The 18,829-nt window shown below is 38.6% G+C and overlaps 3 protein-coding genes, 1 long non-coding RNA gene and 1 other non-coding gene across 6 annotated transcripts; 2 read left to right on the top strand and 3 right to left on the bottom strand.

The window, feature by feature from the left end:
- Positions 1 to 441: 441 nt before the first annotated feature.
- Positions 442 to 7,263, top strand: LOC113723089 (uncharacterized). Of its 2 annotated transcripts, XM_072059665.1 has the most exons (3): positions 617 to 1,110; positions 4,814 to 4,827; positions 6,581 to 7,263. In XM_072059665.1, the coding sequence occupies exons 1-3, from the start codon at positions 916 to 918 to the stop codon at positions 6,822 to 6,824; spliced, it is 453 nt and encodes a 150-aa protein (XP_071915766.1). In that variant the 5' UTR covers positions 617 to 915; the 3' UTR covers positions 6,825 to 7,263. The 2 variants fall into 2 exon arrangements, with proteins under 2 accessions (XP_071915765.1, XP_071915766.1); XM_072059664.1 differs by lacking the exons at positions 4,814 to 4,827; positions 6,581 to 7,263 and adding an exon at positions 1,516 to 1,868 and having other exon boundaries at positions 442 to 1,168.
- LOC113722878 (uncharacterized) lies at positions 2,874 to 3,628 on the bottom strand. The gene has a single exon (XM_027246104.2). It carries the CDS (start codon positions 3,201 to 3,203, stop codon positions 2,997 to 2,999), a length of 207 nt encoding a protein of 68 aa, XP_027101905.1. The 5' UTR covers positions 3,204 to 3,628; the 3' UTR covers positions 2,874 to 2,996.
- A 1,697-nt stretch (positions 7,264 to 8,960) lies between the features above and the next one.
- LOC140003810 (uncharacterized) lies at positions 8,961 to 9,448 on the bottom strand. The gene has a single exon (XM_072059275.1). It carries the CDS (start codon positions 9,304 to 9,306, stop codon positions 9,094 to 9,096), a length of 213 nt encoding a protein of 70 aa, XP_071915376.1. The 5' UTR covers positions 9,307 to 9,448; the 3' UTR covers positions 8,961 to 9,093.
- Positions 9,449 to 10,482: 1,034 nt separating this feature from the next.
- On the bottom strand, positions 10,483 to 12,052 carry LOC113722877 (uncharacterized). The gene is made up of 2 exons (XR_011818337.1): positions 11,287 to 12,052; positions 10,483 to 11,201 (listed from the first exon to the last, which is right to left on the bottom strand). It is a non-coding gene; the product is annotated as an uncharacterized lncRNA (long non-coding RNA).
- A 401-nt stretch (positions 12,053 to 12,453) lies between these two features.
- Positions 12,454 to 12,526, top strand: TRNAA-UGC (transfer RNA alanine (anticodon UGC)). The gene has a single exon. It is a non-coding gene; the product is annotated as a tRNA-Ala (tRNA).
- The last annotated feature ends 6,303 nt before the right edge of the window (positions 12,527 to 18,829 follow it).

Raw genomic sequence — 18,829 nt, 5'->3', positions numbered from 1 at the left:
CAGCTAAATGGTTGTGTTTACGCAAGAGCTTTTGCTGGTTCAGGGGCACGCATGTTTATTCCTCGATGCTCCTTTGCTGTTTTCAGCGGCATGAATCTCAAAAGCTATCCTTGCCCCGTGAATTATATGATTGAGTAGGCCGAGCATGAGTTTTTTAGGAAGGTATCAAGGGACGGCCGTACACCAGAAACATAAAGCGATTAGCAATGCATTAGGGCTGTATTACTTGTTTGATAGTCTTGTTTTACAGACAGTCCTGAGAAGATCATTAGGGTCTCATTTTAGGGCCGTATTTCTTGCATCTCAAATTGTAGTCTATTGTCTAATATAATGATTAGTTATGCTCCTAATATTAATGTGAAGTTATTTTAAGGAAACAGTGAGTTAGATTTATTTTTTAATAAAATTAACTAATTTTTCTTGGACTGTGCCAAAACAGAAAATCAAGACCATACAAAAAGAATATGTATTTCGGTTTCAAAAGCTGGAGAATAACGGAAGGAAGGGACTTGATAGAGCTAGTAAAAAATGGGCTTTCCCCTTGGGCCTTTTATGCTGACCGGCTTTGAGTATTTCAGAGAATACGTAGGGGTTGGGCGTCATGTGCCAAAAGGAAGAAGCTGTAAGCAACAATTATTCATTCATTCGAGTGTGGAGGGCGTGAAATGTGAATCAGAATGCCTTCATTAACTCAACTTAGCTTTAGGCTTTAGCTAATGCTCTCCTTCTTTTCTCATCCCTTTCTTGTCTGTCTCCCAACCAAAAAGCCAGAGCTTATATATAACTTCGACTTTTCCACCGTAAACCCACCGTTTTCCTGCGTGCGTCTGGAGAAACATTTCATAGAGATCCACAAACAGCAGGAGGAGAGGAGAAATTGGGTGCCCCTCCCTCCCGTGAAAGGGGAATAAAGAGATGACAGACTGGGGACCAGTATTCGTAGCAGTGGTTCTTTTTATCCTGTTAACCCCGGGTCTGCTAATTCAGATACCGGGTCATAGCCGATTTGTTGAGTTCAGCAACTTTCAGACCAGCGGGGCCTCTATACTGGTCCACTCCCTTCTCTACTTTGCTCTCATTTGCATCCTCTTGTTAGCAATTGGCTTCCACGTCTACATGGGTTCCTAGATGCTGCCCCGCCCCGTTGATTTGCAATTTTGCCTATTTGGTTCGTCAATCTTAATCTTCCTATTTGGTTCGTCAATCTTAATCTTACTGAGATACTCCCTCATTTGTATTATTATTTTTATTTTTTTTTATTTTTTATTTTGGGGTGTAGGTGTATTCAGTTTGTAAGATGTGGGTTCCAGTTTATATCACAAATGCCGTTTATTTTCTAACTCGGATTTGAATGAGAAATTTTATGCATGCTGTATACGACCTGTGCAGCTCCCTCTTTATTTATTTATTTTATTTTTATAAATTTCTGGTCTCTTGCCAATCCTAAAGTTGATTGATTATCGATTCATCATGTTTGGACATATTCATCGACATTGATAATCTTGTGGAAATCAGGTGAATCTTTCGCGTTGAGTTTCTTGAAGGATTTTGGAACAATTTTGTATTGGCGGACTTGGAAGTCGATGTTCCACTGCTTCTTCTATGGACGAAAATCTTGATTCATATTCATAAGCGCTTGTTTGCTATGGAGCAAAATCGAAATCAGACGAACATTTAGCTAAGAAGAGGGGAAATGCCAATCGTTGGTGGTTTCTAATTCTTAACCCATCTCCCAAGCTTAATTACGTTTCCAATAATGTTGAAGCCTGAACAAGAACTAATTGGGCTTCTCTCTTTTACAACTAAACGTCCCCTTCGTTGCAGCCTTGTAGGTAGTTTCGAATTAATAATAATGTCTTTTTAGCTCATCCGCAAACAAACTTTATAGTTTATACTACTATCTCCCCGAGTAGGTACCTTTTCTTAAACCAAAAAAAAATTTCTGATATCAGAAGGTCGGTCCAATGGCAACTTCTGTGCAGGCTTCCTATTTCTAATCTTTTGCTTTTAAAACAAGCTCCCTAATTCTGGGGAATCCTTGGATCGAGTAAACAACACAGATCAGGGCAGAATTGGTGCGGGAATGCGTCTGTGCTACCGGGGCTGAGCCTGAGAGCAGTTAATTGGGGCAAACACGAAAGCAAATCTGTGCTACCCGGGCTATTTTATTGAGAAACTATATGGTGTACATCCTGAAAGACAACTTGTTTGAGCCCCCATGAAACCTTACAGTTGAAACCTTACCATACTAACATGTTTTTAAGCAGATAAAAGAAGGGTATAGCGATGGTTTAACGTCAAGACGACTCGGCCGAGTCGTCACTGTTTTGGACTTTTCCAATACGATATTGGAGTGATACGATTTCGAGATATTTTGACTCGTCGAGACGTCACCGTGAAGGATTGAAACAGTCGAGTTACACCGAATCACATCGAGTCAATTCGAAATTTTATTATTTTTTAATTATTTTTGTTTATCATATTTTTTTACAATTTTTAGAATATTAAATATTTCAAAAATTCGCGTCTCGCAGAAACTGTTACCGAGATGTCTAGATCGATGTGGAATGGTCCGGATCGCGACTTTGAACCATGGTTACAGCGGTCACACAGAAAGCCCCATCAATAGTTTTATCTTTGTATGTTGCCGGATATTATTCAAAGCACTTTCCCTTTAATTTCCCTAGAAGAAATGGAAATTAACCGCTGGATACCAAAAGACTTGATTGATTGCAGCCAGATTCACGAATGGCATCTCAGCATAAGTTATTCCCGACAGCTAAAATTAATGGAAGAGCGTGGCAAATCAATACATCCCTACTCAGAATACGAACATATTGCATATGGATGCAACAAAGGTAGCACAACAGACGGAGCGGAACCTTATAGTTTCAGTTTCCAACAGCTTCCTGCTTTTTGAAGGAGGAGGAAGGGGGGTTGGGGAAGGGGTTAGTTACATAACATTCATACTACTGTGATTTGGCCTGCTATGCAGCCTATACATCTACGTGCACGTTGAGAACAACGAGGAACAAGATAAGAAGCAAACCATAAATAACAGCGTGCAACAGTATGGAGACCACGCTAGTCTTCATGTTCAAGAAATCAACCGGCCGATGCTTCCCAGGAAGCTGAAAGAGCAATCCCGGCGACAGAAATACAAATAGTGCGGCAGCTATAACAGGAGCAGCCCAGTTGTTCATCTTAATGCCTTCCTAGAGTAGACTCTCGGTCAGTTGCCCTCTCGGCCGGTCAACCTTCCAACAAGTGAAACTATAAGGAGGAGGAAGAAAAGCGTCTATGGAATATGGATTGGATGAAGCATATGAAAAGGGGGCACTCGATGCCAAATAATTCTGAGAATTGAAATTCTTTGGAGGGAATAAGAATCCCATAAAGTTATACTTCTAGCATTTATATATATATAAATAAAAAAAAAAAACTAGTCATCGACCATTGTTTCTCTCTTTTTTTGCCTCCCCCTTTAAATGTAAGTATGTAACTTTTTCCTCCATCTATTCTGGCATTGGATAAGGGAAAGCATCATTGGCGGTTTTTTTTTTTGATGAGAACAAGGGGACAAGGCTCACTAGCAAAGGGAATGGTGCTTGGGAGTATTATATAAATTGTGTTTTTGGGCTTCGATTATATGAAGTATAGCAGACGCAATACAAAATTGCTCTAAATACCATTCCACTCCCCGAATACGCGTGCGGTGGCCAGTTAATTGTCCCTCATTGTCACACCGACGTGTCACTCTTTCTTTTCCACCACCACCACCCCCCCCCCCCGGGGGGAAACCGGCGGGGGGATAGAAAGCTAACCATCTGATTAGCGACTAATCCCAGGTGATAATTATTAGTGGTCCACCCACTTTACTGGGGTTCTTGTTTATGTGCTTATCTTGTAGCATTACCATCCATTTATTAGTCTAAATGGCAATCATTTCTGGTTGTTGAGGGCAGGTAATGAAGAGACAAGTGGTTCTAATGATCAAGAGACAAATTCCAAGGGAATGGCTACAGTTTGACAAGTGACCAAGAGAATGGCTTTCATCTGCTGTTGGAATGATGTCAATTCCAATATGTTTAGAACTTTAGATGATGAGGTTAATACGGCAGCTTGAGCTAGGATCATTTCATTTGCAGTCAATTTTACTTTAATCGGGCATCAAAAAGTTTTCCAGACACAAAGGCGTGATTTACGTGTATTTCTTTTGCACCCAAATAGATACCAATGAATATCACTTGGAACCTCCTGGAAATTGCAGCAAACAGAGCCATTGTATAATAGACTAGTAGTCAATAGAGAGAGTTACCTTTGATTTAATTACACTAGCCTCGCTGTAGTTAGGTCAATTTGCACTTGACCCCTTGAATTTATTTTTTCTACGCTTTGCTCCCTTTGGCTAATGGGTAAAAAAAAAAAAATTTTGGTTAGTTTTTCTATGAATTATTCCAAAAAAAAAAAAAAAAGTATGATGACTTCTATACCGATGACTATCAAGTGCCTCGGACAATCTACATTTCTTCTTTTCTCCTACTAGAGACAATTGAAATCATGACTTAACAAGAACCTACACAAGATTCAACAAGAATATTAATACTACTTGAGAACTCTCGAGAACATGAATAATCCAACGCAACCATGTTCAATTTGACAAAATGCGTCGAAGTCTGTAAAATAAAGACTCTAGAGATGTAAGCTACAAGTAGTCTAAACTAAAAAGGAAATAAAATTACACAGAAAACTCTAAAATGAATAACACTTGGACTGTGGTTGCCATGACCATCCGCAAATGGATCCAAGCCAGCTATGTGCGAATCTGTGTAGGTGTTTCTCTATTCTGAATCCGTGAATGGAATCTGCTAAAAAAATTTGTACGGTCCAGATTTCATATTATATCTCGATTTTGACAATATGTGTGGGACTCACAAAATTTTGTTGTAAAGTTACACGTTATTGAAAGTAAGTTACACCATATGCAAGCAAAATTACACCGTGTGTAAAATGCACATAACTGCTAGAAACAGTTGCACCTGCAACCGTTCCTGCCCATGGTCCGTTGGCTGGATTCTATCTAGAATTAGGTCACAATTATAACTAATAATAGGAAAATTAAATAAACAGGAAAAATATAAAAACTACTCAATATAAAAACTGGTGTTAGTGCCCTTCCGGGTTCGGCTCCGTGGTTGTAGTCCCAGTTGGGGGAGAGCCACGTCCAGGGGTCGAATCCCGGCATTACCGAGGCTGGTGACGCTTGGGGCGAGCCGCTCCCAGCCCGCAGTAGGGATTAGTTGGGCCGTACGGTATTACCAGTCCATGGGCCCAGATACCCTACTGCGCAAAAAAAAAAAAAAAATAAAAAAAAAAATAAAAACTGGTGTTAGTCAAGTATCAACCAGGTCAATCTGGGAATCTGGTGGGGAGCGAGGGAGGGAAACCAGGTACACATGATTGAAGTACTACTATATTTTAGTTGGGTGGAAAAGGTTTTTTAATAAATCAAAACCAAAGGGCGGGCAGCATTTTGAATGTTAAATAAGCCAAGCCAAGCATGGAATATATGCTTTGATTTGATTCAAATTTGCAAGTGATGCTATCTCTGCGTGTCCTCTTTATGTCCGTGTCACACACAATACGGTCTCCGGTAATCCCTTTTCTACTACTGTATGGAAGTTACCATTACTGGAAAAAAGAGGGATAGAATTGTATGGCAAATTCTTCTCCTCCTAATTTCGAATATCTAATATGCAATAGGAATTTGTTTTTTTTTTTAATAAAAAGAAAGAGCAAATTATCCCCTGTATTCATACCACTCATAAATTACCCCCCTTGACTACTGAGCAGATGTATGTAAATAGAAGTAAAATGTCTATACTAAATACTAATTATTTCTATTAACAATTAATGCATAACAAGAATTTGTTAATAAAAGGAGTTGCTTATAACAATTATATACTTTTTAAGTTTTCATGATAATTAATTTTTTTTTCACAATATATTCTTCAGTACATTAGCATGAAAATTTGTATTTCATAGTAGGAAATAAATTTAAACAACAACGAGGATAACAACAAGAAGAAAGAAAAAAAAAAAAAGCTAGCAACATGTATTTAAGCCAAGAAAATATAAAGAAAAAAAAAAGAAATGTTTACATTGAACATATTCGATGATAATATATTATCACCGTTAAATTCATGATATATGTGTAAAAATTAAATTTTATATAATTATCATTCATTTACCGTACAGTATCAGTATCAGTATAATAAAGATTAATCTTGAAAAAAAATATGCTTCCAAAGTCCCAACTGTCCCTATCTTTACCATATAGTACTATCTATATCACGTAGTAATAACTGTTCGGGCCCCTTGTCCTAGCAAGAGCGTCTGGACTCTAGAGACCGTTGACTAGTCTGATTCCTCCTCTTCCATTTCTCTTCTTCGGAGCCTGAGCCTTTGCCTGGCTGAAGTATTCTCCACCACTTTTAGTTTTAGGTCACGCACTGCCAAATTAACGAGGGGGAGGGAAATAGTACAAAACAAAAGATAAGCACATACAATCCATCAGGAGAAGCAGTACTAGTAGCGGCGGGCCGGGTGGAGGAATGGCTGACTGGGGGCCGGTGCTAATCGGGGTGGTTCTGTTTGTACTGCTGCAACCGGGCTTGTTGTTTCAGTTCCCGGGCAACAACAAAAATCTTGAGTTCGGGAGCATGAAGACCAACGGCAAGTCTATCGCCGTTCACACTCTCATCTTCTTTGCACTTTATGCTATCCTCATCCTCGCCGTCCACGTTCACATCTACACCGGCTAGCTCCTGCTTCGCTCTCATCGCTGCCGCCGCCATCATCATCATCATCATCCCCATCCCACCTACACCTTCTGTCTGTTGTTCTCAGGTCACTACGCGCTACTAAACTAGAATCTACCAAAAAGAAAGGAAAAAAAAACTCCGAAGCCCAGATCTAGATCTCAATAATATCTTATGCTATGTTAATCGGAGATCTGATCCCGTACCGGACAGCAATGTAGTAGCTCTCTGCTCTTTGATTGAAATATCATTTGGTATTACCTTACTGCTAGTAGTAGTAGTGGTCTGTTTATCTTGAAACGTTTAGCTGCCCCTCTCTCTCTCTCTCTCTCTGCTATTAGTTACCACTAGCTGGCTCTCACTTCCGTTGTTGCTCTGGCTTTTTCCATCAATTTTGAATATGTAATTTACAAGTCTTTTAATGTACTACTCAAATTTTTCAGTTTTTTTTTTCCTTTTATAAAATTGTTTTCCAATCGTTGGGTTTTTGAGCGAACCAATTGAATTTCAGCTCTCATGATGATGTATTTGGCCTGGTGTTCTCAACCTCATTAGCCACCTCTCCTCATCCGCCATATTAGTGTAGTTATTCACCACCAAAAGTAAAAGAACAAAAAACAAAAGCAGAAAGGATCAAGATAGGCTCTTATCACTGAGAATATCGCATATTCGACGTTAATTACCACCTTAATACTTGATTTCAACTTGATCAAATCCATACATAAGATAAGAATATGCATTCCAGGTTTCCGTAGCGGAACACGACGGACAGGAAGAGAAATATTCTCGTCTTTCTCCTATACAGTAGCAGAAGAAACTCGAGGGGTCAGGACCTTGTTGGTGAATTGGCCAACCTTTTGCCAAAAACATTGTCGGTTTGTTGGAAACTCCTGTCGAACAAGAATGTCCATGGACCCAAAGGCCCAGAGACTTCTTTTTCTTCTGTCGAGCTTTGCCAAGGGATAGTAGTAGAACTCTCTTAATAAGGAACAAAACGGCCTATTCATTTCGAGGTTCCTTCACTTAAATTTGTTTCCTTCGACCCAAAATGCACTAGCCTCTCTCTCTCTCTCTCTCTCTCCTCTAAAACAGGTTTGTTTGTAACAAGTCAAGCTCAATTCAAAAAATAAAAAACAAACAATAAAAAATTGGATTCAAATAATACTACTATTATGATTCAAGAATGGCCCCTAGATAGATATTATTGTTAATCTAGTACAAAAGCATAAATTGATTGTTAGTTACATTAGTTAGAATTGCCCCTAAATTTGATTCAATATATGTGTTACGTTAGTTAGTTGACCTAGTACAAAAGCATAAATTGTTATTTAAACAAAGTCAATATTTAGGAGTTGGAAGTGCAAATGCTGGAAAATGCAAAGCATCGATGTCAAACCTCTGCAACTATTTGCATGGGCTCTTTGTAACGAGAGCTACTTTTAGCCAATACTTATATAACCTCAGAAACAAACAATTGGAGACGAGTATAATTTAGAGAGCTTAGATTTTAAGAATTGGGATGAAATCACCAAAAATATATATGGGAGAAAACTAGTTTCAACCACGAACTAGAATAATAAATTATGGCCCCTTCAAGCCTTAGAAAACAAATATTGGAGTTGCAATCGCAAGTTAGAAATTCTTTTGGCTCTAAACTACGATTATCTAGAAATTAGCACCCTTTTCTCGTGGCAAATTAGCAATTTTTTTTAGCTCTAAATTGTGATTAATTCTGTTTATTCAGTTAATCATTGATTTAATCGATTAAGTCTACATAGTTGCCAAATTATTTCACCAGGCTCGATGCAAGTATATATTGAGACAATTAATTTTTGTTCAATTAATTTTTGAAACGACAGGAGGAGAGGCCAATGCAACCATCGGAAACCTCTTATCCCAATCTTACAAGTATCCGGCACATTTTATTTGATTTATCAGACTTGTGACAAATTGAAGAGTTGCTAGCACCTTTGAATATTGATACACGACCTTCTTGATAATTAAGTAGTGCTACTATAAAAGTATAATCTGGGCGTATAAAATCAAACGCACGGCATTTTGAACTCCTGGGATTCGATACATACACACATACGGGAGCGAGCACTTCCATAAAGAGAAAGGGTGGTGACCGGCAGAAAGTGATGGAAAGAGAAATTATTGATCATGCATGCTATGGGGAAAAAAGAAATACTAGTCTACTACAAGAAAAAAGTTAAAGAAGAAGTGTCGATCGAGTAATAATTTCCGTACGTGGAGGTGGGAATGTTGGTGATCAACCAGCTCTTATGTGAACACCAATTGCCACAATCAAGATGGTGTATATACAGAAATACAGGACAGCATGAACCAGAATGGAAATCCCACTAGTGTACATGTTCCCAAACTCCATAATCCTCGTTCTTGCAGGCAGCTGGAAGAGCAACCCAGGCGACAAGAGGATGAACATCGCCACCGCAACCACAACTGGTCCCCAATCTGTACTCATTTATCTACAAGTCTCTCTCTGATTCTTCTTCTTCTTCTTCTTGTTGTTTGTTTTTTGCTGGGGAAGCGAGCAGCTTAAGGATGGCGTCTGGCGTTTTTTTTGTCTTTTTGGTGTCTAAATTGGATCCGCGTGTTTCCCTCCGATGATGAAGGGTTTATTGGCGAATATGTAGAGGCAAAAGAATGAGAGTTTTGGTGCTAAATTTCTTAGCGTGGAAGTATGAGGGGGATGCTATACTAAACTTGGGACGGATGGAAAGAGAAAGTAGGTTTAATAGAGAAAGAAAAGGAATGTTGTGATAGTGGGATTTGCTTTATATGCTGGAGAAGGGGCTTAGGTAACTTTTTGGCTTCCAATAATTGAAAAAAATACGAGGGGTCTTTTTATTTTTTGTGGATGATTCATGAAGGTGGGAGTCTCAAATCAAATGACACACATTTATATACATGATGATGATAATAATAATAATATTTGGGCAAAAAGAGCTGGTGGATGGTGCATGTACGTAAACATTAAAAGGCAGAAGAAAGAAGATTGGGGTTTCGTTTCTAAGTGAAGTTTCTTTCATTCATCTTTTTCTTTTTTTTTCTTTTTTTTTTTTGGGAAAAAAGCTAACTGCATTAAGATCCTAGAACGTTCTACATCGCGTAGAGTTCATAGAATTTTTTTTTCTTTTTCTTTTTTGTTAAAAGAGTACCTTTACCAGCTGATTTAATCTTGTGCAGGCAGGAGGAAAGCAGAAGCAACAATCCCCAAGAATTTTAGTCAGCTACTAAAAGTTACAAGTGCTACTACTAAGCACTATCCCCAAAGACTTTTTTTTTGAAGAGACCAACCCCAAAGACTAGAAGACCCGAACTAAATTAAAGACGTCCGGCCGCAATGCTGCATGCTTTGGCTTGGAGGCAAATGATATGATGGCTTTTTTTCTTTTTTCCAAACCATAGAACTAAACTAAATTTCTTTCAATTTATCCTTGCCACGGTTAAAAGGGACCTGATAACTACTTCTGGGACAATACTGGAGCATGGTCCGTGTAAACCGTAGATGCTACACAAATCACCAATATCAACCATTGGGCTGACCTACGGAGGATTCGTCGATCGATGACCCGAATGTATTGCACGGCGGGCTGAACCCATTGTTAGTGTAACCTTTGGCTAAATAGCACAGGACTAATCCAGGAGAATAGAATTTGGGCTTTCAATGAATCGGAAAGATGGACAGAAGAGCATGACAACCTCCTAGAAAGTTCAGTCCATTACAGGGTGGGCCTAAAGAGTGTTGGGACAGCCGTCCGGCGGCCGTCTAAAGAAGTAGAAACGCAACTCTCAGAGTGTGTGCATGTGGAGCATGTGCCATTCTTCCAGCTTCCGCAACTCGTTCAAGCAAACAAATAAACACAAATTTTTTTTTTTTTTTTTTTTTAAGTTCCTCCTCCTGTGTCCTCCAGATAGCTCAGCATCACAAAAATCTACATGCATGCTGCAGGCAGACACGATATCCGCTTTACCAAAAGCCATATAAACGAATACTAGTACTACTAATTAGTACAAGCAAATTCGACAACTTAAAGGAACAAAAACACGACGACGTATGAATTATCGAGAATCTTGAACCAGTTTTAACACACTTCCCTAAATGTAATCTTGGAGAATGAACCATTCCAGAGTTGAACATTTGGCTGCTGCGCATATTTGCGTCAGTCATTCAAATTAGCGTACTGAAACTGAAAAGGGCCGCGCAAAGAGAAGGCAGAGCTGGAATTGGCGTCTTATTACCAGTTACCACCACCACCACCGAGAGATTTCCTCTAATACCCACGATTCATAATTCACTGTCTAAAAAGCAACCTCGGAGCAGCACGTCTTCCAAGTTCCAACCCAACAAATCACCTAACAGCCATTGCACGGTTTATTAAAAAGAAAGAAAGAAAAAAAAAACAGGAAGGAAATCAATCAAGGAGGAGAAGGAAGGGACCTGGGACAGGAGGTGTGGTTGAGCAGTCCGGCCACAGGATGGTCCGGCCCAGTTCAGATAAGTTGTAAAGCATGCCCACAAAGTGGAAGAGCATAACCAGTGCGATGACCACAGGCATCAAGCATAAGCCGAAGACGAAAGTCACGCACCCAAACAGCATCAGAGCCGCAGATATCCCGAGAAAAAGGGAGGCGAAGGCTGCCGGGGAAGCCAGGAAAGTGCGGGAGGAGACGGCGGGGCGCACGATTCCCGGGAAGGAGGAGATGGGAAGCGGTGGGGTTTGGAGGACGTGGAAGATCATGGCGCACAGCTCGTACAGAACTCTGCTTTGCTCGTCTTGCTCTTCCACTTCACCTCCTGATCTCATTCTCCCAAAATTTTTGATTCTCAAAAAGTCTCAAGCTCGATTCCTACCTACTTTTGAGCAAGGCTGTACGCTCTTAAGTTTGTTTGTGCTAGTTTAGACTTTAGAACAGCAGCAGCAAGAAGAAGTACACTTTCGTCTGCGTCTGTCTACCACTGTTAGTCCAACTGCAACACATGTGAGTGACTGGATATAACTACTAACATGAAGGAGCAGGATGATTGCCAGTTTTGGTGGGTGGAGACTTGGTGGAGATTGACAGTTTTGGTGGAAGCGGATAAGAACTGGTTTGGAATTACTTGTGAAAGCATTGGTGCATGGTATATGTCAACCGCGGCAATCGATTTGGCAATTGGCCTCTACTAAGTACTTATTATATTTATAGGGAATCCACACTGATATACTGAATCTTATCCACTGAAAAAAATATATATATAGCGGCGCAGTATTTGTGTCTTCTATTTATGATTTCTCTTCCTCTACTATCCAATCCAATCCACTACATTCGGCGACAAGCTGTTCCTTTATCCAGAATCACCAGATCTTTTCTTTCCTTTTTCATTATTCTTTTTCGGGGAAGAAAACTCAGAAGATTTTTGACCATGTGTGACGAAAACGGTAAGAGGTGTGGATCGACTGATCGAGGCTCTCCCTATCCGAGCGGTCAATGCCAATCTAAAGATTGGATTAATCCCAAGACGACGACGTGGGTGGCCCTATCTTGTCTACCAGATGGTCAGCAATGCTCCTCGTTGTTTGTGCCTGCATTTTTGGTACGGCAATCTTTAAGATCACATCGACACGGGGATGTAGCTCACATGGTAGAGCGCTCGCTTTGCATGCGAGAGGTACGGGGTTCGATACCCCGCATCTCCATATCTTATTACTTTCCCCCATTTGATTTTCGTTCTTTATTTGAGTCGCCCCAACCCCACCACGGCCCGTGAATATGGGCTACTCATGTCTCAAACCCAAATTGATAACCCAGTGTCCAAGCCTATAGCAAGTCACATTTTTAAAAGAGGTAACTTAAACTATTCACTTTGCACGATTTTGGCCCATTAATTATAAATTATCACAAATGAACTCTTGAACAATTATATAAAATAAAAAAGCTCTTGAACCAAAACCAAAAAAAGGCTTAGTTTAAGGGCTTCCATCAATATTTGGGTGTTAATTGTATCAGAATTAAGGGCAAAATCAACCAAACAAAAAAATCAAGCCACAATTTGGTTAAAAAACCAACTATATTAAGTTAACTAACGACATGGAATTTAAATGATTGAAAATTATGACATTTTTAAATGATAATCACAAAAATGAAAATTCCTAAAATCAAGGAGGTGAACCAGATTTGTTTCTGTCGCATATGTCATTTAGTATAGAAATTTTCTAAGAGTAATATACATGTAAACAAAGTTTGTGAGCAAAACTGATCATGTTGCACATAACTCTTCAACTTGTTCATCTTCTTCTTTTGAAACACTGCTAAATTATGAAAAGAAATTCCACATGTGGATATTTCTCTGTAACGCTGCGATATTTTCATTTTCAAATAGGGATACGGATAGAAGAATCTGGAATATCTGGTGAGCTAAAATAGAACATGATTATGGATATAGATGATCATGGCAACATAGGTAGCATGAATTCTTCAAAGGATTTCGACAAGAAAAAGTGGAGTCTGGGGGTTCTGTGTTATGAATAGACGATGTCGTTTTGCTTCGTGATGCATAGGGCTGCAAATGAATCGAGCCGCTTGCGAGCGGCTCGCGAGCGGCTCGAGTCAAACTCGACTCGAGCCCGTTATTAATCGAGCTCGAGTCGAGCTCGAGCCGGCTCGAGTCGAACTCGAGCTCGAGCTCGAGCTCAGAATATTAAGCTCGTTAGCTCGCGAGCCGGCTCGCGAGCTTGGGTATATATATATATTTTTTATATTTTTATTTTTATTTAATAATAAAATTACGTATATTATATATATTTTTTTATTTTTTATTTTTATAGTAAAATTACGTATATATCCTTAATATTTTATTATTTATTAAGAAAAAAATATTATTTTATTTATTTTTTTTAAAATAAAATAATTATTTTTTATTTTTTTCGAGCTCGAGCTCGAGCTCGAGTTTGGCTCGACTTGATTCGAGTCGAGCTCGAGCTCGAAATTTTCCGGCTCGTCGAGCTCGAGCTCGAGCTCGAGTTTAGTAAAATTTAGTCGAGGCTCGGCTCGATTAGCTCAAAACTCGACTCGGCTCGGCTCGTTTGCAGCCCGCAGCAGAAATATGCTGACATGCACCCCTTTCATTGGAGTTTCATCTTTTTTTAAGCGTTCCGAAAAGAAATCCTAAAGTTTTTTTTTTTAAAAAAAAAAAAAATTTTATGCCGATGCCCTACTTCTCGGTGAAGCCTCAAATTTCACCACCTGTCATCTTCTAGACTGACTTGTACCTTCCTAATCATGAATTAAACACGCTATTCCGTTGCTTTCACGTTCATGCATGATGATGCATGGGACCCTCATTTTGTGTACTGAAAACAATTAGTGACCAAAAAACTGCAATCTGAGATCGATGCTCTCTCCTCCGGCTTTCATTTAATTATACATGCTATCTTTGTGAATGTTTTCATTTTTGTTCAAACTATTCATCAAACATATAATTTATTGAATTCAAAACCCATCTTATGAAATGTGAATTGCTAATAAAGAGCGTTTTCTTTTCTTTTTTTTTCTACGCGTTTATGAAAAATAAGCACGTACGTTTTCCACTTGTTGTTTTTGATTGATTGAGAAGAAGTTTTCTTCACACTTGTTGTTGTCCTCTGGCCCTGCAGGGATCGTATTATCCTGCTTGGTTCTGAAAATAAGATTAATTTTGGATTTGCTATAATAAACTGAAACCATAATTACGTGACATTAATAATCATGAGCAAAAACATTTCTGAAGACAGGAGTAGTAATTAAGGTAAAAAGATTTTTTTTTAAAAAAAAAAAAAAGGGGAGCGCAGCGCAGTGGGAAGGGAAGAGGGAAAACAAAAACATCAATCCACAAATGGGAAATTCTACTGTTGAGGTAAAAGAGGAGGGTGAACTATTTGTTACTGAAAAGGGTGTTGAGAATTCATAAGCTGGAGCCTATACCCTAAACCTCTCGCGCACACTGGAGATGTAGGTTGCCGCCTGGAGGTCCACACTTTCATCCGCTGCAACAGTAGCGTAGAAGCTGTCAACATTTGCATAAGTGTCGCAGCTGCCTGTTTCCTGCAACAAAATGGAAACCCGCTGCTGCTTTGGCTGACTCGGGGTTACATTTTCCTGGTTCACTATGAACTCTACGGACGAGGCTGCATCAGACGTTGACCTCGACGTTGACCTTAGCCTTTGGCTTTGGTTCACGTTAACGCGGTCACTTGAGGAGGGCTGCAGGATCCTTTGCTTTGCTTGACCGGTCAGATGATGATGTAGGTTGCCGCCGCCGCCTTGTTGACTGGGCTTCACCTTGCCGCTGCTACTAGTCGTAGTCGTAGAGCCGGAGGCCGGATGCTGCTGCTGCTTGGATGTGGTTCTGCGGAATGACATCATCACCAGCTTCCCTTTGGCGAACCCCTTGCGCTTGCCGCGGTCGTTGGACTCCATTTCCTCCCCAGCCAATTACAGATTTTTTAGTTTCTGTTGAGTAACTTCAGCGCCAGGATAGGGTCTATATATAGTGCAGTCTGACTCCGCGGTGCAATTCAAAAAGCCTCCCTCGCTGGTTGGTCGGTTTCTTCTTTTTTTTTTTTTCTTTAATTTGTTTCAATTGCTCCCTTTTTTTTTTTTTTTTTTCCCGGTTTGGGCGGTGTGTGTTTAACAGAGGCCTCTTTGCTTTGGATAAGGCATGAAGTTGGCTAAGATGTTTGATTCTTTTCTTTGGATGGCTAAATATCTAATAAAGGACATTATGTGATTCCCTGAACTTTCCGGGTTAGGCGGTAAAGATACCGATCATAAAATAGTAATAATTATTTGTTACCTTTTTGCGTAAATATATCCTTTTTTTTTTTTTACTTGGCATTGTATCAAATCAAATCAAATCAAATATATTGTATATTTTTATGCTATGATGAGTCGACTAAGATGATTTATTTCCATGTTTGATCGTCATGGGCATGCATGCTTTCAGTTATCTCAAGATCCAGTTACTCTGAAGGGACCTTAATTTGGAGAGCTCGACAAATCAATTTCAGGTGTGTTTGGATTGCAATTTTTCTTGAAAAACAAATTTACTGTATTTTTCGTAAACATATTTTTTAATCACTTTTTTTATCTTATACATATCAAATCGATGAAGTAATTTTTTTATAAAAAAATTGCAATCCAAACAAAGCCGAAGTTTCCAGCTGCCTCCGTGAACTTAATCTTCAAGTGCGCCTCTCTCTTGGCGAGGCATGGCATATTCCTGATCTCCTCTCCTGAAGCGGTGGTTTTATTTTGTTGGATGCGCCCGAAAGCACTCAGAAATTATACATGTACGAAGAAGAATAAGAGAGCCTCAAATTTCTAGCAAGTTGGACGGATGGGAGGATAACCGGCCGCCTCGTTACCACTTTTTTAACCGATGATACATTCATGATTTCCTAGCAAAGGGACCAGACCAGGCCATATGCATATTTCCTTGGAAACCAATTCGCTTTGAAAAAGACATTCCAATAGCTAGAAACCTGTGCTGGAATATCAATCAATCAAGTCAGAAAAATCACTGGTTAGTTACTAGTGCTTCCATTATATAATTGTAGCATTAGGAATCTTTTCATATAATGCTTGACTTCTTTTCAAGGCTACGTACGGTCAATTTTAAGTTTTTTTTTTAAATGGATACTGCTTCTTGGAAAGAAATGATAGATATCAAATGCCCAAAAGTTCTAGGAGGATATAGCAATTTGGATAGGAAGAGCGTCCCTTTCCGTCGTCGCTTAAAGTCCCTACCACCAGCATTTCCAGGATCTCTGCTACAGCGGCATGCTACTACCACTTAATTTTCCAGCCAACTACGGATTCCAGTCAGTACTTGCAGAATTAACCATACTCCGCAGCCCGCTCAAGGGTTTTATAAAATGCCCTTCATCTCAATCTCTTTGCAGATGTGCAAATAAGTACAATTTATGGCTTCACTTGATGCCATTAAAGTCAGTCAGTCAGTCGGTCTGTGTAATTCTTTTGACGCATTTATTCTTAAAAAATAATCCATCATTCCCAGATATAATTTGCAGTACGGTGTAGAGCGTTTGATTTTGGGTACCCTAAACCCTATATAAAAAAATAAAATTCTCTGATGCAGCAAGTTACGGTTAAGAAAGCCAGATGCGTAGTAGTAATAGTAGTAGTACTGTAGTAGTACAAGTGGGCATGGTTCGCTTTGCTGGGACGACAAGTACAAGACAATGGCAAAAAGTGTCCGCAATGAAGACCAGCTTTCAGATAAGATATTCTGTTGGCATAAAAAATTATGCATTCGGCGGAAGCAATTCTAATACATGTAAAAATACGTAAGAAGAGGAGAAAAATAAATATTCAATAATTTAATTAACTCAAAACTCAATAATAACAAATATCAAGTCATAGCCTTTCGCTTACGACAACGCACAAATCTCAACTATGAGATTTTTTCTCAAATCTACTCTTAAAACTCAATTCAATTCTTCAAAAAATAACCTACTAGACTATTAGTATTTATAGACTCCAAAATTTTCTAAAACAAATATAGTTGTAAACCAAAACTTACTTGGAAACTGATTGAGATTTCCTAATATAATTTGAAAACTAGACAAACAAGACACCAAAAGAATTAGGAAACTAATACTAAAATAACTTGGTTTAATTTCCTACATTGCCTCCGTTAAACCAAACTCTTGATGTTGCCATGCCATCATGGGCTTGAATCTCCATGAAAAATTCAGTCGCAGTATAAACAACATTCAACACCAACTTCCAATAAATCTCCAATTTCATTTTCACGCGCGGCAGTGGACGAAATTTATACTTTTCGAATAATTTCTTAACTTGATCACTCTTGTCAAAAAATTCAAATATATCCACGAATTTTTCATTAGATACTCCACAATTCAATTCATCCATATCACCAATAAAGTCTTCAAATATCAGAAAATCATAATTTTTACCAATGAGGTATTCAACATCACTACACTTTTCCTTTAGTTTTTCAACACTAACAATTGCATCAACTTTAGCAGTACCACAACCTTCAATTAATTTGTCCACCTCACAATTGATTTCAACCAAGTCCATCACTTGATTTTTCTCTTCGAAAAATTCATCAGTCTTGACAAAATGAACAATTTCTACATCGTTACAATATTCAATCACATCAGTAATTTCACTACTATTTTCGTCTTCTTTCTCAACCACTTGCGAAATTCCTTTTTGAGTCATAAATTCTTCATCTTCATGTGCACTCACAATTTCTGCAATTTCTTCTTTTTTTTTTTGACTTATCAAAATATTTTTTTTCTTCTTTTTCATCACAAATTTCTTCTTCATCGTGACCACAATAAGAATTCATCAAAATTTTCCAAGCCTCATTTGTTATTTTTGCATGTATGAATTTTTTCAATACATGTAACTAGACTTGAGTGTTGAGATAGTGGAATGCCTTACAATCCAACTGTGTATTCCTTTCCAACTCTTTAATTGCATCAACTAATAATTTTGTGGCTCGTACATGTTCCATGAACCCTTTCTCAACAATATCCCAAATTCCAACAGTTTTGAAAAAATTCTCCATCCTCCTCTTCTAAATCTCAAAATCGTTTTTACCATCAAACATAAAAACACCACAACATGGTAAATAATACGGATCCATAATTTAATTTCACGAACAAACCTCAGGATTAAAGTCTAGAGCTCTGATACCACTTGTTGGTATAAAAAATTATGCATTCGGCAGAAGCAATTCTAACACATATAAAAATATGTGAGAAGAGGAGGAGAACAAATACTCAATAATTTAATTAACTCAAAATTCAACAATAACAAACATCAAGTGGTAGCTTTTCGCTCACGATAACTCACAAATCATAATTATGAGATTTTCTCTTAAATACTCTTAAAACTCAACTCAACTCTTCAAATAATAACTTACTAGACTATTAGTATTTATAGACTCCAAAATTTTTCAAAACAAA

The sequence above is a fragment of the Coffea arabica genome, chromosome 7e (genome assembly GCF_036785885.1).
Source record: "Coffea arabica cultivar ET-39 chromosome 7e, Coffea Arabica ET-39 HiFi, whole genome shotgun sequence".
NCBI lineage: Eukaryota > Viridiplantae > Streptophyta > Magnoliopsida > Gentianales > Rubiaceae > Coffea > Coffea arabica.
Note: the sequence above shows the minus strand (reverse complement) of the source record. Positions and strands in the feature narration are given on the sequence as shown.